The following is a 25,411-nucleotide window of genomic DNA, read 5'->3' as shown; positions in this document are numbered from 1 at the left end:
CAAACATCAACACATCGCTCATTTGTTTCTTCGATTGCAGAGGTGCTGTGCAAGCGGAGTTCGTTCCCCCCGGATCAAACTGTCAACCAGGAGTTCTACTTGGAAGTTTTCAAAAGACTGAGGGAGAGTATCCGGAAGAAAAGGATAGACTTCAGGCGCACAGGCGACTGGTTCTTCAATCATGACAATGCGCTGGCCAACAACGCCTTTCGGCATGATACTGATTGCCCCCCCCCCCCCCCCCACACACGCACGCACACACACACACACTCACCGGATCTAGCCCCCTGTGATTTCATTTTGCTCCCCAGACTCTAAAGGGACGTGAAAGGTAAGCATTTTGCCACTGTGGAGAAGATGAAACAAAAATCGCTAGAAGGCATAAAGAATATCACGGTAAGTGAATGTAAAAACTGTTTTGAAAAATGGAGGAACCGGCTGAAGAAATGCGGTGTGGTCAATGGAGAACACTTTGAAGATGATCAAAAAAGAATTTGTTTTGGGTCCGCCCTCGTAATGCACCAAGAAACATTGTCGAACATGATCGTTTTGGTGTGGGGAGGAAATGATGTTGCGTGGGCGTACTGGCCTCCAAATCTTTGAACACCGCGCACTCACCAGTCAACGTAATTGTGACATGTGTTCCGCCTTCAGCATGGCCTCTTCTCCATGATGATCTCATACCATATGAAGAACCATGTACCTCCTTTTCCGTTTCCATGGACCATCGTAAGCCGCGGTGATGTTAGTGTAATCATTGTATCTGAATAAAAGTGTCATTACTGTTCGTCTCATTGCGTATTTCTTTCAGTTACCTTCTGTACTATGCTGTAGCAGTTTTTCCTGTGCAAATTTGATCGAGCTACGATACATGGCAGTGAGCCATCGTGTGGATGTTTGTTTCACCCTTGAGTTTTGGACACCAGTTTTCTTACGCTCGTCAGAAAAGTTTCCACGTTGTCTACCGTACCCCGATATATTTATTCTTCCTGGACATATTTGGAGTAGCTTGGCTTAGCTACCTGACTGGATATTTAAGATTTGCAATAATCGTTAGAGATAGAAAAACGGGGCTTTACCGTAATTCTATCCTATATGAAAACTGGTATAAACCAAGTCTGTACGTTAAGGCAGTACGAAGTAGGACGGGAGCAAAAGTAGAACTGCCAGAGGTAGCAGAAAGAAATAATTAGCAGTATTCAGAGAGGAGAAGATTCGCAGCTGTTGGTCTATTCGCGATCTAGTCACGGCCGTGCGGCCGCGGTGAGATGTGAAACGTTCACAGTAGGCTGTTTGAGCAATTTGTCTCGCCTCTGAAACTCGCTTTCGTCTCGCACCTCTAGGACACGCCGTATATTTCATCTGTGGTGACGGACCGCAGTGCTGCCCCGCAGCGGCACAACTGTCAAGCTGCGGAAGATGAGACCCCACTCATCGCCGCGCCATACTGCGGGAGGGAGCGATAGCCAAGAATTTCCATCTCAAAACAGCCGGCCGGCTCTTACTTTACACCGGTAAGATGGATAATTTGGGAAATTCTGGCATCTTCACGGTGGACGTTCTACAACACCTCGTGCACATCAAAAGCTATTTCGTCAGTTTCCGAATTAATCTCCTTCTCCACCATTCCAATATGGACGATTTTTAAAACATCGATAGATTACCTTTCGAGTCATCTCACGGTGTAGTCATCTTTTAGTGTCTGAGTATTTATTGCCCTCGAATGGCCCTACCTCAATGTAGCAATTAGAAAACAGTTCTTTTCCTTCGCGACGGTTACGGTCGCAGGTTCGAATCCTGCCTCGGGCATGGATGTGTGTGATGTCCTTAGGTTAGTTAGGTTTAACTAGTTCTGAGTTCAAGGGGACTAATGACCTCAGCAGTTGAGTCCCATAGTGCTCAGAGCCATTTGAACCATTTGAACCTTCGCGACGACACTGGAAAAGAATGTAAACCATTAAAAGAGCAATGTATTTCCATGTTTACGGCAGGTACACAAAATGTAAAAAAGTCTACTTAACTTCAAAATGGCATCAGTTCATTTAGGAGTCTCCATCCCAGTAATTCCAATCATCAGGTCCTGGCTTCTATTTCGACATGTGTAAAGCAGTAATTCGTTTTCCAAATATGCGGTTTTATTTTCATCACACGTAAACCAATCCTCAATCATAATCACAGTTCAGTAACACGAAAGACACAAAGTCAGACGGAGTATTGAAACATGAGAACGCCTTCACTGCCTTTCTCAAAGTTACCCTCTCCAAAAAGTTTTACGTTTTGTTAAACCTTTGAACACATAACACCTCTACCCGAGTCTCGCGCAAAAGGTATAGAGCAATGACAGTATAAATGATGCTAATAAGTCTCGAAGCTTCCAGAATGTTCTGTGAGTCAAAATGATGTGTGCGTAACTTGCGTTTTCATACTATAATTCAATTTTAATTTAATAAGCGTTGATCAAGATTGTCAGCTCCTTTGAGGATTGACAGCTGATGTTAAAGATTTGCGATACTGAAAATATTCTTCATAATGTTAACTGCATGTTATAATGAAACGTCGTTAGAGTATCGATAATATCACAATACAGATGCAAATAGTAATGTTTATTTTCTCTGATATTACAATTACGTGGTAAAACAACAGTAAATAATTTAGTTTTATTAGTTCAAATGGTTCAAATGGCTCTGAGCACTATGGGACTCAACTGCTGTGGTCATAAGTTCCCTAGAACTTAGAACTACTTAAACCTAACTAACCTAAGGACATCACACACATCCATGCCCGAGGCAGGATTCGAACCTGCGACCGTAGCGGTCGTGCGGTTCCAGACTGAAGCGCCTTTAACCGCGCGGCCACTCCGGCCGGCAGTTTTATTACTGCTTGCTTTCATGTATTTACAAACGAATCTACCTCTTTGAACACCGCGCACACACCAGTCAACGTTATTGTGACATGTGTTCCGTCTTCAGCATGGTCTCTTGTCCATGGTGATCTCATACCCTATGAAGAACCATGTACCTCCTTTTCCGATGTCCATGGTACCATCATAAGCCGCGGTGATGTTAGTGTAATCATTGTGTCTGAATAAAAGTGTCAAAAATTGTTTGTATAACTTGCGTTTTCATATTATAATTCAATTTTAATTTAATAAGCGTTGATCAAGAGTGTCAGCTCCTTTGAGGATTGACAGCTGATGTTAAAGATTTGCGATACTGAAAATATCCTTAATACTGTTAACTGCATGTTATAATGAAACGTCGATAATCGATAATATCACAAAACAAATGCAAATAGTAATGTTTATTTTGTCTGACATTACAAATTACATGGTAAAACAACAATAAATGATTTAGTTTTATTAGCGTTTGCTTTCATGTATTTACAAACGAATCTACATTGTGTAGTACTTCAGTATTTTAAGATATCATATGTAAAGGAAAAATTATATTTTTGACAAATTTCCTCCCACGGGCTAGAAAACATAGTAAACATCTGAATGAAGATGGTATCTGTTCCCGAAAGAACGGATACCACTGATGACCGTGCAGCTTCTCTAGAATGGAATGATACTTAAATCGAAACCCTTAGCTGCCGACAGGTGTTGTTGATATACATTAATGGGGACAGCTGTCGGCAGCTAAGGGTTTCGATTTAATTATCATTTCATTCTAGAGAAGCTGCACGGTCATCAATTGTATCTCTTCTTTCGGGAGCAGATACATCTTCATATAGTTAAAGGCTACCCGGCCACAGACGTTGTTCTGTGCGAATGCGCAAACTTTGCCCGAACTCTTACGGGACTCGTCAGCTTAGCCTGAAGCGAGTAACAAAAGTGAATGGGCAAATGTCTATTAGGAACACTACGAATGTAGGTTGTGGACAGTTGGGAGTGTGGCTCTCACGAGAAGCGTGCAAGAGATAAGTCCCTGCAGTCTCACTATCTTCCGTGCCCTCGGTGGCTCAGCTGGATAGCCCGTCTGCCATGTAAGCACGAATTACCGGGTTCGAGTCCCGGTCGGTGCACTCATTTTCAGCTTCCTGATTGATGTATATCAACAACACCTGCTGGCACCTAAAGTTTTCGATTTAATTATCATTTCATAGTAAACATCCACAGTCATAGATTTCATGTTTTACAAATAAAAATGTGTTCAAATTAGGTCGCAATTTGGGTGGTACAGTAAATTTTTGTAACCGATAAAAGCTATTTCAGGTCATGATTTATCAAAGCTTTCGATATCGTTTTCGTCATATTCTAGTCTTTGCCTGTATAGTTCATCTCGCCCTCACCCCCAACTTAATCCTGAGCCGCTTGACAATCACTACTGGATAAGGCTAGCTCTCGACCTCTCCGTGTTTTAAAGTCTTCAGACAAGCAATTCGGATTTCTTGCCACATGAGATCAAAGAGACAGTCAGTGCTCTCTCTTTCCATCTTCTGACGAAGTACGTCTCCTTGTACAGGTATCGGTGGCGGGCATTTAAATCTCACAAGAGAGCGGACCGGGTGATTGTGTACGTAGCTGGCAACTTGTGTCTGCCGTGCACTGTATTCCTTCAAATCCTAACTGCCGTTCTGCACTGAGGGAGAAACCCTTACCTTGGTTAGCAAGGTTCGTCGACACTCGTATCTCGTTTGGTTCCTTAATGATTATGTCGCAGGAACTATTAGCTGAGCAGGTAGCAGACATCTTTTCGAAAGGAACATGTGCTTTCCCGGTAAGCTGTGCGCTGATAATGCGGATTCATTTTCCAACACGAGTCTTACGTTGCGTGTACGTGCAGTGCACTGTAGGGAGACACAGCACTGCGTTTGTGAGATGTAGGATGTTTCCACATTGGCACGGAATGTGGTATACATCCTAACTGTCCCAAGTCCGAGGTTTTCTGCACGCTGCCCATTAGCTTTCTTATTTTTGCATGTGGTCGAAATACGGGTTTCATATCTTTGCTGGAGCTCGGCCATTTCTCGCGAAAGTTACACTAACGTACGGCAGGAACGCAATCTTCTGTTCCCTTTCATTGCTTTCTCCTCCCGTTGCGCTGCAAAATGGTGTTCTTGCTGCTGGTGGGGAAAAATTAAGATATCTTTCTCGGCTATTGCAAGGAGCCACATGAGCGGGCCAGATGAAAGCTGAGCGTAAGTATTGCATCGTAGGCTACTTGCCGATATGCACTGCTTGACGGTTTCAAAACAGCAGAGAAATTGTTGTACAGTAATAACCACAGACAATGATAGACGACATGACAATAGTACATACGTAATAGAGGTGGAGTGGTATATTTATAACGAAAAATGGTACAGTTTTCACCACATGATGATGATGGTGATGATGATGACTGGTTTGTGGGGCGCTCAACTGCGCGGTCTTTAGCGCCTGTACAAAGTCAAAATTTTCGCACAGTCAGATTTTTACACAAACCAGTCCACTGACACGAACGATGAAGATGATGATGAAATGATGAGGACAATACAAACACACAATCTCCGGACAGAGAAAGTCCCCAACCCGACCGGGAATCGAACCTGGGACCCTTCACCATATGAGAAAGCAGGATAACAGACAAGAACAACGTTCATGGTTGACACAGGACTTACTCCCAAAACAAACGCCAATATATGCATGCTCAGTGAAGACTATGTCCTCCTCGGACACGAATACACATTTGGTACCTGTTATTCAAGCTGGCTACCAGACTGCTGAGGATGTTGTCCCACCCCTGTGTCAAGGCAATTTGCAGTTCTTGCACGGTTCGGCGAGGGAGTGTTTGTTGAGAAACACGTCTTCTACGAGCATCCCAGGCATGCTCTACAGGGTTTAGATCCGGGGAGTACGCAAGTTATTCCATACCTTCAATAACTTCACTTTTCAGTCTGTTCCACACGTCAGCGGTTATTTGAACGTGGGGATTGTCGCCCATAAATAGAAAGGCAGCACCTACCGTACCCCTAAACAGACGGACATGATGCTGAACAATCTCCCCTCAAAACCGTTGTGCTATAATGCTCAAAATGTTTCAAATGGCTCTAAGCACTATGGGACTTAACATCTGAGGTCATCAGTCCCCTAGACTTAGAACTACTTAAACCTAACTAACCTAAGGACATCACTCACATCCATGCCCGAGGCAGAATTCCAACCTGCGACCGTAGCAGCAGCGCGGTTCCGGACTGAGCCTCCTAGAATCGCTCGGCCACAGCGGCCGGCTGCTATAATTTATCTAATGCGAAGATACGCAGCAGTGTTCGACCATTGTGTATAATGTCTGCTCACATCACGCGTCCTATGATATAACAAGTGTTGCACTCTTTCTGCACACTAACTGGTGGCCAGTCTCATTTGCAGCAGCGTAGCAGAATTCGTCGGAGAACATCACTCTGGACGACTATTGTTGGCTCCAATCAACAAGCTTCCTACATCCATGAGTTCTATCTCGAAGACGGTGTGATTGAAGGGGGATACATTTAACATGCTTCCGAGCGTAGAAACCACCCTGATTTAATTGCTACGAAACGATTCTGACACACACGTGTACCGGTACCGGTTGCAAGGTCTGCAGCGATCTAATTTGGGGTGAAATGTCTGTTCCTTCCAGCCCGTGTGGATACGTATCAATCGCCTTGCGGTGCAGTGATCCGTCTACAACCACCGGCTTGCTATCGCATAGCATTTCCACCTTCAGCGGCCATTTTAATCGTGAGATGACACTTTTGGACACACCCGTTACTGTGGGCACATTAGTGACACTTTGACCGGCTTAGAGCCGCCCAACTACTCATTCATGATCGCAAGCTATCAAATTATATATTGCACATTTGTTGCCATTCCATTCGGAATATCGCACTAATCAGTTCCACAACAATCTTTGTCAAAAATCGTAAACTGTCCAATGTATACACAGCGCTCCCACTCCGGCTTCGCCGTAGTTAACAAGTCCCGCCCTCCACATTTCCTTTGACTACGGTTGGTCAGGTGTTCCGTAGAAGCTGTTGGTTGTTTCACGGCAACTGGTAGTTGTTTCTTAGTAGGTGTCAGCTGTTCCTTAGCAACTGTCAAGCAGTATAACAAGAACTGCGCTACGACGCCAACAGGTTACTACACAGCAGGTAGCAGAGTGGAAATATCTACACAGCAGGGAGGCAGAACCATTACAGCTACGTTGGTCCGGTTACTTCATATCCGAGGCACGGACTTTTTGTGGATTACGTGACCGGTATTGACGCAGTAGCAAAAGAAGTACGCATGAAATTAGTATATATAAATAAAGCTCATGTTAGTCAAAGATATAGTAATCTGTCGGCCACCAGTCTCGACTAGGGACCTCCGTTGTTCAAAAAATGTTCAAATGCGTGTGAATGCCCGCAGATCGTGGTCGTGCGGTAGCGTTCTCGCTTCCCACACCCGGTTTCCGGGGTTCGATTCCCGGCGGGGTCAGGGGTTTTCGCTGCCTCGTGATGACTGGGTGTTGTGTGATGTCCTTAGGTTAGTTAGGTTTAAGTAGTTCTAAGTTCTAGGGGACTGATGACCATAGCTGTTAAGTCCCATAGTGCTCAGAGCCATTTGAACCATTTTTTTGTGTGTGAAATTTTATGGGACTTAACTGCTAATGTCATCAGTCCCTAAGCTTATTTATTTATTTATTTATTTATTTATTTATTTATTGTTCCGTGGGACCAAATTAAGGAGAAGTCTCCATGGTCATGGAACGAGTCAATACATAAAATTATAACACGATATTAGAAACAGATAACATGAAATATAAAAAAAACATATTCAGGTGACAAGTCGTAAGTTTAAATGAAGAAAATCAACAATGTAACACTGGAATTTGCTTAATTTTTTAGCTCTTCCAGGAGCTTCTCGACAGAATAGGAGGAGTGAGCCATGAGGAAACTCTTCAGTTTAGACTTAAAAGAGTTTGGGCTAGTGCTAAGATTTTTGAGTTCTTGTGGTAGCTTATTGAAAATGGATGCAGCAGAATACTGCACTCCTTTCTGCACAAGAGTCAAGGAAGTGCATTCTACATACAGATTTGATTTCTGCCTTGTGTTAACTGAGTGAAAGCTGCAAACTCTTGGGAATAAGCTAATATTGCTAACAACAAACGACAGTAAAGAAAATATATACTGTGAGGGCAATGTCAGAATTCCCAGATTTTTGAATAGGGGTCGACAAGATGTTCTCGAACTTACACCACATATAGCTCGAACAGTCCGTTTTTGAGCCAAAAATACCCTTTTTGAATCAGAAGACTTACCCCAAAAAATAATACCATACGACATAAGAGTATGAAAATATGCGAAGTAGACTACTTTTCGCGTTGAAGTGTCACTTATTTCAGATACTGTTCTAATGGTAAATAAAGCAGCATTTAACTTCTGAACAAGATCCTGGACATGGGCTTTCCACAACAGCTTACTATCTATCCGAACGCCTAGGAACTTGAACTGTTCCGTCTCGCTTATAATATGCCTATTCTGTCTGATCAAAATATCGGTTCTTGTTGAATTGTGAGTTAGAAACTGTAAAAACTGAGTCTTACTGTAATTTAGCATCAAATTATTTTCCACAAGCCACAAACTTATTTCATGAACTACATTATTTGTTACTGTTTCAATATTACACACAAGATCCTTCACTATCAAGCTGGTGTCATCAGCAAACAGAAATAGTTTTGAATCACCTGTAATACTAGAAGGCATATCATTTATATAATTAAGAAACAGCAGTGGCCCCAGCACCGACCCTTGGGGAACGCCCCACTTAACAGTGCCCCAATGGGACTGAACATCACTACCACTCTCAATATTGCGGAGAATTACCCTCTACTTTCTGTTCTTGAAGAAAGAGGCGAACCAATTGTAAGCTACTCCCCTTACTCCATAATGGCCCAACATAATGTGGTCCACACAGTCAAAAGCCTTCGTTAAATCAAAGAAAACACCTAGCGTTCGCAACCTTTTATTTAATCCGTCCAAAACCTCACAGAGAAAAGAGAATATAGCATTTTCAGTTGTTAAACCATTTCTAAAACCAAACTGAACATTTGACAGCAAATTATGAGAATTTAAATGCTCCAGTAACCTTGTATATACAACCTTCTCGATAACTTTAGCAAACACCGATGGTATAGAAATAGGTCTAAAATTGTCAACATTATCAGTGTCTCCCTTTTTATAAAGTGGCTTCACTACCGAGTACTTTAATCGGTCACGAAACCGATCACTCCTAAAGGAAAAGTTACAGATATGGCTGAGAACTGGGCTAACATACATAGAACAATGCTTCAGTATTCTGCTAGATACCCCGTCATATCCATGAGAGTTCTTGGTCTTTAGTGATTTAATTATTAACTCAATCTCCCTCTTGTCAGTATCATGGAGGAGCATTTCGGGTAACAGTCTCGGAACACTTTTTTCTAAGAGTGCTATATGATTCCCTGTTCGGACTAGGTTTCTATTTAGTTCACCTGCTATATTCAGGAAGTGATTATTAAATACTGTACATATATGCGACTTATCAGTAACACGGACATTCCCACTACGCACTGATTCTATATCCTCGACCTGTCTCTGCAGACCAGCAACTTCCTTTACGACTGACCATATGGTTTTAATTTTATCCTGAGACTTAGCTATTCTATCTGCATACCACATACTTTTTGCCTTCCTAATAACATTTTTAAGCACCTTACAATACTGTTTGTAATGGGCTGCTGAATTTAGATTTTGACTGTTTCTAACGTTTTGATATAATTGCCACTTTGTTCTACAAGATATTCTTATCCCTCTAGTCAGTCACCCAGGCTGCCTGTTTGTGCTAGTACCCCGTTTTAAACGTTCTAACGGAAAGCAACTTTCAAAGAGCATGAGAAAAGTCTTGAGAAAAGCATTATATTTATCGTCTACTGTATCAGCGCTATAAACATCTTGCCACTCTTGTTCCTTTATAAGGTTTACAAAGGTCTCTACAGCAACTGGATCATCTTTCCTGAACAGCTGATGACTATATTTAACACGTGTTGCAGCAAAAAATCTTTTAGAGTTAAAATTTGTGCATCATGATCTGAAAGGCCATTCACCTTTTTGCTAACAGAATGCCCTTCTAGTAATGAGGAATGAACAAAAATGTTGTCTATGGTTGTTCTACTGTTCCCTTGCACTCTCGTTGAAAAGAATACGGTTTGCGTAAGATTACATGAATTAAAGAGGTCTACCAGCATCCTCTTCCTTGCACAATCACTTATGCAATTAATATTGAAGTCACCACATATAACTAACTTTTTGTATTTCCTATAAAGTGAACCAAGAACCTCCTCTAGCTATAGCAAAAATGTTGTGAAATCGGAGTCTGGGGATCTATAAATAACAACAGTTAGAAGTTTAGCTCTTTTAAATTTAACCACACCTGCACAACATTCAAACACTTTTTCAGTGCAATACTTTGAAACATCAATTGACTCAAATGGGATGCCGTTTTTCACATACATGGCTACTCCCCTACACCGCAAAGAGCTCCTCGAAAAGCTGCCAGCCAACCTGTATCCTGGTAAAGGAAGCCTCTGAATTATCTCCTTATTTAAGAAGTGTTCAGATATACCAATAATTTCAGAGTCAACATCTATAAGCAGTTCACTAACTTTATCTGTAATACCTTGTATATTTTGATGAAATATACTAATTCCCTCATTACTCGAATACCTAAGCTTTGTCAAAAGTGATTCCCTTGTTAGAGAGACTTCCCTTAAGCAGGAATACCTATCAGCCGACTTCAATCTAAAAAAGGTGCAGCTCTAACACCCACTACTGCAGGAATTTTCCCATGAGTAATCCCACCAACCCCACCTATGCTGTCACCTATAAGCTTTGCCAACCTCCCCTTCCCATACCTGTTGAGGTGCAGGCCATGTCTAGTGAAACCCGTCCTGCTGATAGACTCCACCGACACCACTGAAATGTGACCCATGCTTTCTCTCATCAGCGCACCCCCAAGTCTCATGTTATTACGCCTGACGGCTGTATTAAGATGAGGCCGATCGTGACGCTGAAATAATTCCACGAAATGCACATTCGTGTTGCCAGGTCACCATCTATGTCATACTCCCCATCCTATGAATACTATTTCCAGCCCCACCCACAATCACTACCTGATCCTCTTTAGTAAAATCCCTACATAACCCTCCTATGTTAACAGTCACCTGAGCCAACCCTGCATTAGGCTTCACAATGCTGGTGACCTGGTACTCACTCCCCAGCACTTCCTGCAACTGCTGGCCTACACCTCTGCCATGAGAACTACCTAACAGCAGAACCTTCTTCTTCCTCTTCGACTTTGCAACTGTTCTAGGCACAGTAACTGCTGAGGTCTGCTGCATATTTCCTACATCTACAGCTACTAGAGATTCCTCTCCACTAGACTCTGACAGCTTGTCATATCTATTGTAAACACCAATAGTGAAACTATCTGAAAATCTTATTATCCTAGCAGATCTCTTGCCAACAGCCAGCTCCCATTCCCCAACCCCCTTCTCCCTCCTCATCCTATCTAGCTCCTCCTGTGCGTTTTTCAACTGCACCTGAAGGGCACAGATCTTACGCTCCTGCTCCTCTATCAACTTACTCTTGCTACATAACCCGCAGTTCCAGGAGAGGATCTCACCAGAATGCCCACTGGCTTCCCCACTGCATTCCCCCCAGTGAAAATACTTCGAACAAGTCTCACACCGCAATCCACTACTCACGAACCTACGGCAAAGCCCACACTTCTCACTCATGGTAAAATTTTACTTTTTCTAAGTTCCGCTACTACAATAAGAAGATGTTAAAAACCCGACTACAATAATCACAAACTTACTCTACAAGGGAAGTAACTACTATTATTAACAGTATTAATAAACAACAAATGTGAATATAACAAAAGACTAATACAGCAAGAGAATCAAACGTCTAATGACACAGTAACGAAGCTGAAAACAGTTCCCAAAAGGTTCTTCTGAAATTATTTCACCAGAAAACACCAATAACACCGGTTGAAGACTACTAAAGTTCCTAAATAAACCACTATACACAAACAATTAATTAGTACTTAGCTTTCGATGCGACGCTACAGCTGCAACTGGTCAGCGCGGAATGTAAACACAGGCAAGAGGTTAAGTTGCTCGATACGAAACACTCACAAATATCAGGTCACAACACAAGAAAGGCAGAGGTGAATGAAGAAACCACTAATACGTCACTTATATAGTAAATATTATCACAAAAACCGTTAAAATATGTATCTGAAACCTAAAAATATATGAAAACTTAGAGAGCGATCTCACACGCAGTCACTCGCTTATGACGTCACACCAAAGAACCCCTTACACACTACTTAACCTAAATTACACTAAGGACAAACACACACACCCATTCCCAAGGGAGGACTCGAACCTTCGCCGGGACCAGCCGCACAGTCCATGACTGTAGCGCCCCAGACCGCTCGGCTAACCCCGCGCGGACCTCCGTTGTTCCTTACGTTTGACAGACTGCCAGTCTACGAATCTACGACTCTACTTGGCTTAGCCAGTCATCTTCTTCGGACTCTGCTGCTGGTGACAAGTCTGATGCTGTGAACTTAGCGCCTTCAGACCGGTGGACCACACAGAGGGCCCACTTCATCTGCTGCAGCCTTCCACACTGAAAGTCTGTCGTTCTCGCCCAGGGACGTGCAGCCATTCGTTTTCCATTCCCTGTGTGAGATAACTTCTGTCTTCCTGACTCTGTTCTGGATAGACTCTGCTGTTGCGACCTGCCACTTCCATGCAGGATCACCAGCGTTATCATGCCCACCTCGGCTGTCCTTACCCGATGATGCTAACGGGCTTCAATCAGGCCGATTGACGCAGAGTTCCTGTCTTGCTGGGTCAGCGGCCTTGCAGTTTCCTTAGCGTCTGCTTGCTGTCTGCAGTGCCTTCCTCGACTGGGCGCGCGCTATTTACATTCCGTGGGAACTCTCATCCCGAGATAACTCAACAACACATGTGCTTTGAGTAATAAATGAATCCATCCCATCAGGATGGAAAGTTTTGTTAAGTTCGCCAAGCACTTAGTAAGTTATTCACATTGCTCGGAGAAACGACCAAGTCTGCTTCTTCTGGACAATCACGATTCTTACCTCTCAGCAGAAGCAATGGACTACTTCAGTGCCACCCTTGTTATCATGTTCTCGTTCCCTCTTCACTGCAGCCGTAAGCTGCAACATTTGCATCGCATGGTGTACGTGCCCCTCAAAAAACAAATAAACACGGCTTGTATCGCTTGGGTGTGCACAAATTAAAGGTCTATAACAATTTACTGTATCTCGTCACATTTGGCCAGAGCTGCGCCACTGAAGTTAATACCAGCCACTTTTATGTCAGGTTTTAAAGTTTCGAGTGTAAGCCCACTCAATCCTGACTCGAATTTTATGCCATCCTACTTTAGTGACAGGCCTGCTGCTGCCACACGAAATATTGAAAGTATCAGCAATCCCGAACAGACTTCAAACTTGCCATAATTGTCGACTGTTCATAGCCTGAATTCAAAACAATCTAAAACGTCAAATCCTTCTACACCAACGCAGCCTAGCACTTTCGAAGAAGCTGTTCCTTCGAGTTCCACTCAAACGTTACCTATCGTTTACAAAGAAAATGTTCTTTTTACATCAAAACCAACGTCTCCTACGCCAGAAGACTTTAGGCCTTTCGAGGAGGCGACACGTTGGAAGGAAACGCGGTTTGGAAAGAAGAAAAAGAAAATCGTCCCTACCGGCTGATACTGCAGTTAAAAATCAGCTGAAAAATAAAAACTATTTGTCTAAAAGGTGGAAATTGCAAAAGCAATCACGTAAAAGAGGAGTGAAAAATAAAAACCGTTACTGGCCAGGAACATGTTTGGATCTTATTCTCCAAATGTAAATGGCTAAAAAAAGGTCCAAAAAGCTTACACTCAAGTAATAAAAAAGATGAAATTTGATTACGCATTTATTGCTTTGAACATTACGCCTAACGTAAGGCAAAAGGGCAGTGAGTGTGGTGCACTAAATAGAAGAAATGGGTACATGCAGGCTGCACCAGACAGGATGTTAGAGTTTTTGTTTGTCTTCGTTGTGATTCAGACTATGACGACTTTTGTTAAAAAAAATCTGTCTTCGTAAAATTGCTAAGTGACAGTATCGTAAAATCATTATGTGGCATTTGTTTATTACATCCAGTTACTTTCTCTATTCTATAATCATTATGCATTTTTTGTTTACATTAAAAAATACATACCCACTAACAATCAAGATTTATTATCTGTGTTTTACCATTTAAAGTATAGCTGGAAAATTTGCCCATTTACATTTTTAGTTGGCTGGAAAACTTACCATGCATGGGGCACATTTTCAAATTCAGCACGATCAGACTTTACCGTTTTCTGTCAAAAACTATATTTAGTTTTTTGAAAAAATTGTGGTAGTTTGTAGATGAAGATATAGGAATTACAGCGATAAACTGTTTACCTCAAAAAAGGTAACAGTAAAAAATACAAAAATAAAATTATAAAAAACTGGGAAACCTTGCCCTGGTTCCCCTACATATCTACATCTACATTTACACTCCGAAAGCCACCCAACGGTGTGTGGCGGAGGGCACTTTAAGTGCCACTGTCATTACCTCCCTTTTCTGTTCCAGTCGCGTATGGTTCGCGGGAAGAACGACTGTCTGAAAGCCTCCGTGCGCGCTCTAATCTCTCTAATTTTACATTCGTGATCTCCTCGGGAGGTATAAGTAGGGGGAAGCAATATATTCGATACCTCATCCAGAAACGCACCCTCTCGAAACTTGAACAGCAAGCTACACAGCGATGCAGAGCGCGCGCCTATCTTGCAGAGTCTGCCACTTGAGTTTGCTAAACATCTCCGTAACGCTATCACGGTTACCAAATAACCCTGTAACGAAACGCGCCGCTCTTCTTTGGATCTTCTCTATCTCCTCCGTGAATCCGATCTGGTACGGATCCCACACTGATGAGCAATACTCAAGTATAGGTCGAACGAGTGTTTTGGAAGCCACCTCCTTTGTTGATGGACTACATTTTCTAAGGACTCTCCCAATGAATCTCAACCTGGTACCCGACTTACCAACAATTAATTTTATATGATCATTCCACTTCAAATCGTTCCGCACACATACTCCCAGATATTTTACAGAAGTAATTGCTACCAGTGTTTGTTCCGCTATCATATAATCATACAATAAAGGATCCTTCTTTCTATGTATTCGCAATACATTACATTTGTTTATGTTAAGTGTCAGTTGCCACTCCCTGCACCAAGTGCCTATCCGCTGCAGATCTTCCTGCATTTTGCTACAATTTTCTGATGCTGCAACTTCTCTGTATACTACAGCATCATCCGCGAAAAGCCGCATGGAACTTCCGACACTATCTACTAGGTTATTTATATATATTGTGAAAAGCAATGGCCCCATAACACTCCCCTGTGGCACGCCAGACGTTACTTTAACGTCTGTAGACGTCTCTCCATTGATAACAACATGCTGTGTTCTGTTTGCTAAAAACTCTTCAATCCAGCCACACAGCTGGTTTGATATTCCGTAGGCTCTTACTTTGTTTATCAGGCGACAGTGCGGAACTGTATCGAACGCCTTCCGGAAGTCAAGGAAAATAGCATCTACCTGGGAGCCTGTATCTAATATTTTCTGGGTCTCATGAACAAATAAAGCGAGTTGGGTCTCACACGATCGCTGTTTCCGGAATCCATGTTGACTCCTACAGGGTAGATTCTGGGTTTCCAAAAACCACATGATACTCGAGCAAAAAACATGTTATAAAATTCTACAACAGATCGTCGTCAGAGATATAGGTCTATACTTTTGCGCATCTGCTCGACGACCCTTCTTGAAGACTGGGACTACCTGTGCTCTTTTCCAATCATTTGGAACCTTCCGTTCCTCTAGAGACTTGCGGTACACGGCTGCTAGAAGGGGGGCAAGTTCTTTCGCGTACTCTGTGTAGAATCGATTTGGTATCCCGTCAGGTCCAGTGGACTTCCCTCTGTTGAGTGATTTCAGTTGCTTTTCTATTCTTTGGACACTTATTTCGATGTCAGCCATTTTTTAGTTCGTGCGAGGATTTAGAGAAGGAACTGCAGTGCGGTCTTCCTCTGTGAAACAGTTTTGGAAAAAGGTGTTTAGTATTTCAGCTTTATGCGTGTCATCCTCTGTTTCAATGCCATCACCATCCCGGAGTGTCTGGATATGCTGTTTCGAGCCACTTACTGATTTAACGTAAGACCAGAACTTCCTAGGATTTTCTGTCAAGTCGGTACGTAGAATTTTACTTTCGAATTCACTGAACGCTTCACGCATAGCCCTCCTTACTCCAACTTTGACATAGTTTAGCTTCTGTTTGTCTGAGAGGTTTTGGCTGCGTTTAAACTTGGAGTGAAGCTCTCTTTGCTTTCGCAGTAGTTTCCTAACTTTGTTGTTGAACCACGGTGGGTTTTTCCCGTCCCTCACAGTTTTACTCGGCACGTACCTGTCTAAAACGCATTTTACGATTGCATTGAACTTTTTCCATAAACACTCAACATTGTCAGTGTCGGAACAGAAATTTTCGTTTTGATCTGTTAGGTAGTCTGAAATCTGCCTTCTATTACTCTTGCTAAACAGATCAACCTTCCTCCTTTTTTTTATATTCCTATTAACTTCCATATTCAGGGATGCTGCAACGGCCTTATGATCACTGATTCCCTGTTATGCACTTACAGAGTCGAAAAGTTCGGGTCTGTTTGTTATCAGTAGGTCCAAGATGTTATCTCCACGAGTCGGTTCTCTGTTGAATTGCTCGAGGTAATTTTCGGATAGTGCACTCAGTATAATATCACTCGATGCTCTGCCCCTACCACTCGTCTTAAACATCTGAGTGTCCCAGTCTATATCTGGTAAATTGAAATCTCCACCTAAGACTATAACATGCTGAGTAAATTTATGTGAAATGTATTCCAGATTTTCTCTCAGTTGTTCTGCCACTAATACTGTTGAGTCGGGAGGTCGGTAAAAGGAGCCAATTACTAACCTGGCTCGGATGTTGAGTGTAACCTCCACCCATAATAATTCACAGGAACTATCCACTTCTACTTCACTACAGGATAAACTACGACACAGCGACAAACACGCCACCTTCGGTTGCATGCAATCTATCCTTTCTAAACACCGTCTGTGCCTTTGTAAAAATTTCGGCAGAATTTATCTCATATGGAAGATGAACCAAGGATGTTGCTGTTTGGGTTCCAGGAGAGAATAATAACCAAGAAAATGATGTCATTGAAGGCGAGTAAAAGAAATCATAAAACTAGCAGGACCAACACTGACCCATATTTGACAACATTTTTGCTTTATGTTTCACTAGTCTGTGGTATCATTCGAAACTGTCCACAGAGACGAGCAAAATCAGCTGACTGTGTGAAACCTGTAGACTTCTGTCTAATAATTATGGCAAAATAAAAGAAAAATGGCATGAATTATTAATGTATTTAGGACACTTTCAAAAAACATTTAGGTATTTGCTAGATTCGTGTGTCTCTCCGACTTACGTACTGAAGAAAGGAAGGAAGATTATGGCTTAATGTTCCTTCTATGATGAGCTTATTAGAGATAGAGCACAGGCTCGGACTGCGGAAGATTGGGAAAGAAAATCGACCGTCATCTTTCAACGTATGATGTCGGTGTTTCCCGGAAGAAGTTTTAGGAAAATGACGGAAAACTGAGCCCTTGCAGTACGAAGGGAGGAGGGCGGTCACTTTTTGACCACCTTTCGAAAATATTGTAATCTTCTCAGTTACGTTATACTTTAAAATTTTGAAAAAAATTCTTACTGATTTTGATGAATTCTTCTACCAGTTTCCATATACGTTTTAAATTTTTGCGTTAAACTCAACATAAAAATTTAAATCTGAGCAGTAGATGTCACTTTCCCCAATGAATGTAATATTCAATATTTTCATGTTCAGGGCCTTACGTACACATCAGTATCTCTTTAATAAGTATCTTGTGAGTAAAAGGCAATGACAGTGAACAGAATTAGCATTTTTAAGTATTTTTTTGTTGGTCATAAATTACCCACCCCTTCCTGGTACTACATGTTTTTGAAAATGCGTTGACTTTGCTAAGAGTGAGCTAGAAGATATTTTCAGGTTCTGGACGCTAGTTACACATCAGTATTAATGTAGGTTAATAACAGTTCATGAATTTTTTAAATTTTTTTAGAGTGGGCGTAAAATGACCATCCCCCCCCCCCCCCCTCACCACCATATTGGTATTGCTAGGGTTAATTCTGAATGGTTGGATGGAGATCTCTTGAGTCGAAGTCCAATGTCTTACCACTGCACCACCTTGCTCGCTTTTCGTACTGAATATCGTTATTATATACGACACATACGTGTTGTACCAACACTAAGTGGAGGAGGTGGAGTTTGCAGGGAACCGCCCCCACCGTCTCAGGCCTTATTCACCTTATGCCGGTTTCTGTGATACGCAGAGGTTGCAGCTCCCACTCTTTGTATTTCGCCCTGCAGGCGCCCGGGAATAATTGCAGAAATTCTATTTGCGGCATTGTTTAAAATATAATGTGTCTCTTCTCAAACAATGCTGGGCTCAAACGACGCATGTCAGTGAGCAGAGACGTAGTTCCTTTTGTACTCAGTAGGTTCAGAGCACCGCTTTTCCTCATTGTTGTCCTTGTGCGCTGGGTGTAATGGTACAGTGAATAGCTCTATCTGCAGTGATTTAAGGGCATTTTATTTGCATAAGACAGAAATGAGGGGAGCAATTCGTTTACTGTACTCTGGAGCGACTAAAGCTGCGGAAATTATTTTCAGAATTCATCTGCAGTGTGGTGACCGCTGTCTTAGCAGTCGAGAAGATGAATCGCTTTAAAAGTGGACGTCAGGTGTCTGCAGTCTGCGACGAGGAGCTTTCGAGTAAGTCATCCCCTTCGCAAACGGTGTGGAACAAAGAGAGAGCTGAGAAAATGATTCTCGACGATCGTCCAGCCAGAATTGATAACGCTGTACGCGGGTTGAACACTAGCCACGTTTTAGCTTTGGAATCTCTGAACTATGGCACAGTGTGTCCTCGACGAATATCAGTCAACAGACAAATACAAATCTAGAAAGCACACATAAGGCGTTTTGAAGAGGAAAGAGAAGACTTTCTCAGTCACATAGTAAGCACTGAAAAGATTATCAGTACGAAACATACAGTAAGTTGTAGTGCATGGCGTGTAAATATCCACCTTTGTCCTCAGTGAAAAAAGGTCAAAGACCAAGCTTCTAGAAGTTGCTCATAACAGTTGTTTTGCCAAAAGAAATATACAGGGCTGTTTTATTACACTTGTAAAGGTCTAACGATGATAGTAGCTGTGAGATCTGAAGTCCGAAATCACAACGAAGAGCAGTGGCTAGTTCTGAAAATGCGTGATTTTGCTTCAAGGTCATGTCCATTCTCACACTTATTGGGTACAGCCCTTCCCTTTGTGTTCCAGTGAAGGATCAGAAGTATGAACCAGAGTTTTCACCGCACGACGAGGTTCTCGAGTTGGTGCTAGAGTGTTTGCATACAATGCCACGATAAATCTTCCAGGAGGGAATTAGGAGGCTTATTAAATTGATCGTGGGCATCGAGGTTGCTGGAGATAATGTGGAGAAATGTTCCTACTTTCAATGTTGTTGCCCCAACAGAAAACTCTGTTTAAAATTTAGCCTCTTTACCCTGGTATTACTGCTACAGCCAGTGCGACCGTCGGTCACCCCTCACACACAGCTGGGCGCTGCTTCGCTCGCGGGCAGACCGCCGCGGCCACTCGGCTGACCTCTGACCTTTGCTCGCGCCGTCTACCGCCAGGGCAGCCAGAAAGCGCAGTGCTGGGATGAGCTGCAGGTAGCCGCTCTGCCCCTGCATGCCACAGGTCTCCACACTCCATCACGTACATTAACCTCCTGCCGCGGCCACGCTGTTCTCAGCGTTTTTCTCTGTGTAAACAATTTGTAAAAAAGGTAATTTACGCCAGTGTTCTAGCTGGTACGGAATGGGTTCTGGAAATTTAAGTGTCACCAATCCATTACTGTAACGCAATTAACAAAACCGTATCACTGTAATTCGTGTACTTTGGCCGCAGTTGTGAAACTGGAGCACATTTGTTTAAATGGTTCTGTGTCTCGAGAGTTAAATGTGGCAGTACGTTAATATACTCACTACATTTCTTGTTATACGTAACTCCATACGAAAGTAATCTACACTGCTATGCTAAACGTAAGGACGAGATAGAGCAAGTAACAAAATATATTAACTACAGGGTGAAAATTCATGAAAGGGCTGGAGCATATTGCCAAATGTCTCACAGTTGTGAATGGTGTCCCTGTAGTGCGAATGTGGCTGGCCCCATAACACGAGACAGTTGAAGGAACGGGAGACGACAGTGTGTGTCAATCAACAAGCAGTTACGCTGCATTGTGTCATGTTCTTGATTACATCATGGCCCGCAGACAACATCTGGATGAGATCACACGGGGAAGAATCATAGGGAAAATAGAAGAAGGACGTGTGTAGTCCAGGATTCTGGTCTTGCTAACAGTGTTGTTTCACTTGTATGGAAAGAGCTCCGAAACACAGGTACTGCTACCCGAAGGAGAGAAGGTGGTCGGGCACTATCAACTACAGCAATAGATATCCGGTAAATTGTGCAACACGCTGAAGGGACCCAAGTCAGACAGTGGGTACACGCTTGCAATCACACATAACAAGATTGCAAGGCATGAAATTCCACTCTCCACAGTGGCACTGCGACTGCATGGGGATGGTGTCTTTGTCTTCCGTTGATACCCGCACATCCGCGTCACCGTTTACGGTGGGACTGGACCATCAAGAAGTGACGTCGTATGCTCTTCTCGGATGAGAGCAGATTCGGTGTGAGTAGTGATGTTGGAGGAATCTTTATACGAGGGCAGTTCAATAAGTAATGCAACACATTTTTTTTCTGAAACAGGGGTTGTTTTATTCAGCATTGAAATACGCCAGGTTATTCCCCAATCTTTTAGCTACACAACACTATTTTTCAACGTAATCTGCATTCAATGCTACGGCCTTACGCCACCTTGAAATGAGGGCCTGTATGCCTGCACGGTACCATTCCACTGGTCGATGTCGGAGCCAACGTCGTACTGCATCAATAACTTCTTCATCATCCGCGTAGTGCCTCCCACGGATTGCGTCCTTCATTGGGCCAAACATATGGAAATCCGACGGTGCGAGATCGGGGCTGTAGGGTGCATGAGGAAGAACAGTCCACTGAAGTTTTGTGAGCTCCTCTCGGGTGCGAAGACTTGTGTGAGGTCTTGTGTTGTCATGAAGAAGGAGAAGTTCGTTCAGATTTTTGTGCCTACGAACACGCTGAAGTCGTTTCTTCAATTTCTGAAGAGCACAATACACTTCATAGTTGATCGTTTGACCATGGGGAAGGACATCGAACAGAATAACCCCTTCAGCGTCCCAGAAGACTGTAACCATGACTTTACCGGCTGAGGGTATGGCTTTAAACTTTTTCTTGGTAAGGGAGTGGGTGTGGCGCCACTCCATTGATTGCCGTTTTGTTTCAGGTTCGAAGTGATGAACCCATGTTTCATCGCCTGTAACAATCTTGGACAAGAAATTGTCACCCTCAGCCACATGTCGAGCAAGCAATTCCGCACAGATGGTTCTCCTTTGCTCTTTATGGTGTTCGGTTAGACAACGAGGGACCCAGCGGGAACAAACCTCTGAATATCCCAACTGGTGAACAATTGTGACAGCAGTACCAACAGAGATGTCAAGTTGAGCACTGAGTTGTTTGATGGTGATCCGTCGATCATCTCGAACGAGTGTGTTCGCACGCTCCGCCATTGCAGGAGTCACAGCTGTGCACAGCCGGCCCGCACGCGGGAGATCAGACAGTCTTGCTTGACCTTGCGGCGATGATGACACATGCTTTGCCCAACGACTCACCGTGTTTTTGTCCACTGCCAGATCACCGTAGACATTCTGCAAGCGCCTATGAATATCTGAGATGCCCTGGTTTTCCGCCAAAAGAAACTCGATCACTGCCCGTTGTTTGCAACGCACATCCGTTACAGACGCCATTTTAACAGCTCCGTACGGCGCTGCCACCTGTCGGAAGTCAATGAAACTATACGAAACGAAGCGGGAATGTTTGAAAATATTCCACAAGAAATTTCCGGTTTTTTCAACCAAAATTGGCCGAGAAAAAAAATGTGTTGCATTACTTATTGAACTGCCCTCGTATAACGAGAGGTGAGAAATCTAAATGCACCCAAGAACCTTGTCGTACTTGATTATTTTTGTGGTCCAGGTGTTGAGGTTTGGAGAAGCATTATGTCATGTTGGCCAACTGACCTCCAAATTTTTGAACATGGTACACTCGCCTGTCAACGCATTGTGACACTGTTCTCCGTCACCAGTGGCTTCTTTTCAGGGGTGCTTTCTGTTATGGTGACCAGGGGCACCAACCGCAACCCACACGGCAGTTACGATGTGCGGGTCAAAGTAGACGACGCTCGCGCGATTCGTAGCAGCCACGCGAGAACATGAAGTATAAACAGAAGTATAGATGAGAGCTATGGAAAACCGGGCACCTCACCAAGCATCAGCACGAGGCGGTGTTTGCACCGCAGAACCATGCCTCGTGACGGGAAAGAGGCACGAGTGACTACGAGACAGTGCGTCCCCTCCTGAGGAGTACGTATTTAAGCCAAACCACAGACCACTGCCGAAACTTCTCACCCTGATTAAAGGATCCACGAAACTATTAGTCCCCAGTAATGACCCCTAGATCAGCATAGACAAAAACCTTGTACTTTGCATATACAACGCCAAAAGAGTCAGTAACAAGAGACCAGAACTGGAACGTTTAAGAGACAGATACGAAGTGGACATCCTGTTTCTGACAGAGACGCACCTGCGTTCTACCCAGTCATACAAACTTAAGAGCATGGTAGGGTATCGGAGAGATCGGCCCACCGTTTATTTCTCTTGAGGCGACAGCGGTAAATATCTCGACTTCTTATGGCGTTACTGAAGTCCAAACCGATACTTCGAAGAACAAGATTTTACATCCATATTCGACTCCTTCGGCAAGTTCCTCCCCTGTGGGGACCTTGATGCCAAACACTATGCCCAACGTAACAACCCTCGAGGTGAGAGACTGCATGAATTAGAGGAAAGCCTGGAGCCAGTCACTGTTGAAACAGAAGATCCAACACACATTGTAACTAACAGTAACTACAGATCCGATCTCCTCAATCCAGCCATGCTCAAGAATACCTGGACTGATCTCCAGCTCACCAACGTTGAGAAATTACCATTCGATCGCCACCCTGTCGTTGGCTGCCCTAGCGAGGCACTACAATCACTTCCGTCAGTCAGCATCCACCATTACCAACCGGCAACAGCTCAGCTCCTGGCTGAATAACAATGTTCAGCCGACAGAAGATGTATCAACCAAAGCATCTATCGATGAGCCATTTCAACCCTGACTGCCAAGATCAAGATAGTGTTTCTGTAAATTTCGGTCAGAGCGACACATACTCTAAACAAGTACGAAACCTTTTCCTCGCTGTTGCAGGACGTCAAGTCTCTCAAAAATAAACCCCGCAGGCAGTGGCAAAGACTCTGTAACCCCAAAGACTGCAGGGAAAAGAATAGATTGGCACGTGAACCCCACTTTAGAGCTGTTGAATATGGAAAGGAATTAAGGAAAGACGAAGACCCTCATATTTCAGTCTCGCAATGAGTGGCGCCTCGTCCGATTATTATTGCAACCTCGACAACCAGAGCTATCCATCTGAGGCCCAAACGGTCGATGCTATAATCCTCTGGGCAAGGCAGAAGTTTTTGCACCAACAGGCGCATCTTAGACCTGGATGATGGTGACGACTTTGTGACCTGAACTAAATATCAAGCACATGCATTCCAAGGGGAAGTCCCACGGCTATAACGAGACCCTTCTACCCCATCAGAAATACGACAGATCATCGTCCACTTTGGGAATCACTCAGCCACAGGTCCAGACGGAACTACCGCTCAACAACATGAGCATCTCCTGAGAAAGCCAACTGTGCTCTTAGCGCGTATCTGTAATAACTGTATGCTGCAATAATATTTCCCGAATGCATGGGAGATTGCTTGAGTGGTCCCAACACCAAAGCCAGGTAAGAACTTAATACGCCGGGAAACTGCCGTCCAATAAGTTTACTCTCGACCCTCTCCAAGAACCTCGAGAGGCTACTATTGAAGAGATTTCGGTAACCCATCCTCGATAACGATATTATATGTCCAGAGCAGTTTGCTTTTCAACCTTCATTGTCTGCATAATTACAACTCGCCCGGTTGTAACGTACCTACAACAAATATATAACTTATGTTCGTCTGTGAAAATGGACTCCATAAGCAACCTGAGCTATCAGTAATCGGAATCTAACCTCTACAACACTGTGTGCGTGTTGTATGAGTGTCAGTTTCACTGTCATTTTAGCCCTCAAAGATTGATACATGAAAAACTTAAAACTAACATTTCGATAAGCTATATGACCGCGTATTTGAATATGAAAAATTCCGGGAACAAATGAACCTGTAACAATGAGTACCAAGCTATCTGACTACGTTTGTGAATAATGATTTTCAAGTGATACAGAATCTGACTTGTGCAACGGAAATTATAAGTACTGAATTAGAGTACATGACATGTTGTGGTGTGTCTACGTTTTGCACTCACCTCTTCAGATGACTGCATTTCTCCAAGGCGTGCACAGCAGTTCGCAGCAGCAGGCAGCATCAGCGGATAAAGCGTACTCTTACTAAGAATGAATTTAATAAAAAGGAGTTTGGTTTGGTCCTGTTAACTACTAAATAATTTGTAAGAAGGGATTTCATAAGTTCAGCCTACTTAAAAACTTGAGAAATCATCATGACCATTAACAGTTTGACAAGTATTAATAATGGCGAAATGCCTGACAATGACATAAGTGTCAACAATGGCTGAGTGCCAGATTAACAAATTATTTCAAAGTTACATTAACATTTAATAACCACAGCATATTTATGAATGGGATGTGAAGAATAAATATTATTATTTGGAGGATAAGGAGGTTTCTTTAACTGAGTTTAACTGACTGACGAGTCAGTCAGGCAGCAGTAGCCGACCTTGACAGACGCAGCAACAGATACGTAAATCGCTTTTGTGACATTTACGGGTTCCTAACCAGGAGCGAATTTTATTATATATCATCTGTGTACTTTAATAGTTTAGTTTCTTGAGTTTCTGCGTGTAAATTTAAAATATA

The 25,411-nt window shown here is 43.1% G+C and overlaps 1 protein-coding gene across 1 annotated transcript in view; it reads right to left on the bottom strand.

The window, feature by feature from the left end:
* The window catches only part of LOC124598176 (translation initiation factor IF-2-like), a 102,965-nt gene extending 82,986 nt beyond the window's left edge, over positions 1–19,979 (bottom strand). The window contains exon 1 of the mRNA XM_047135983.1: positions 19,898–19,979. Coding sequence (XP_046991939.1) covers positions 19,898–19,979 — 82 coding nt within the window. The remainder of the gene's footprint in view (positions 1–19,897) is intronic.
* Positions 19,980–25,411: the final 5,432 nt, after the last annotated feature.

This window comes from Schistocerca americana, chromosome 1 (assembly GCF_021461395.2).
Source record: "Schistocerca americana isolate TAMUIC-IGC-003095 chromosome 1, iqSchAmer2.1, whole genome shotgun sequence".
Classification (NCBI taxonomy): Eukaryota; Metazoa; Arthropoda; class Insecta; order Orthoptera; family Acrididae; genus Schistocerca; species Schistocerca americana.
Note: the sequence above shows the minus strand (reverse complement) of the source record. Positions and strands in the feature narration are given on the sequence as shown.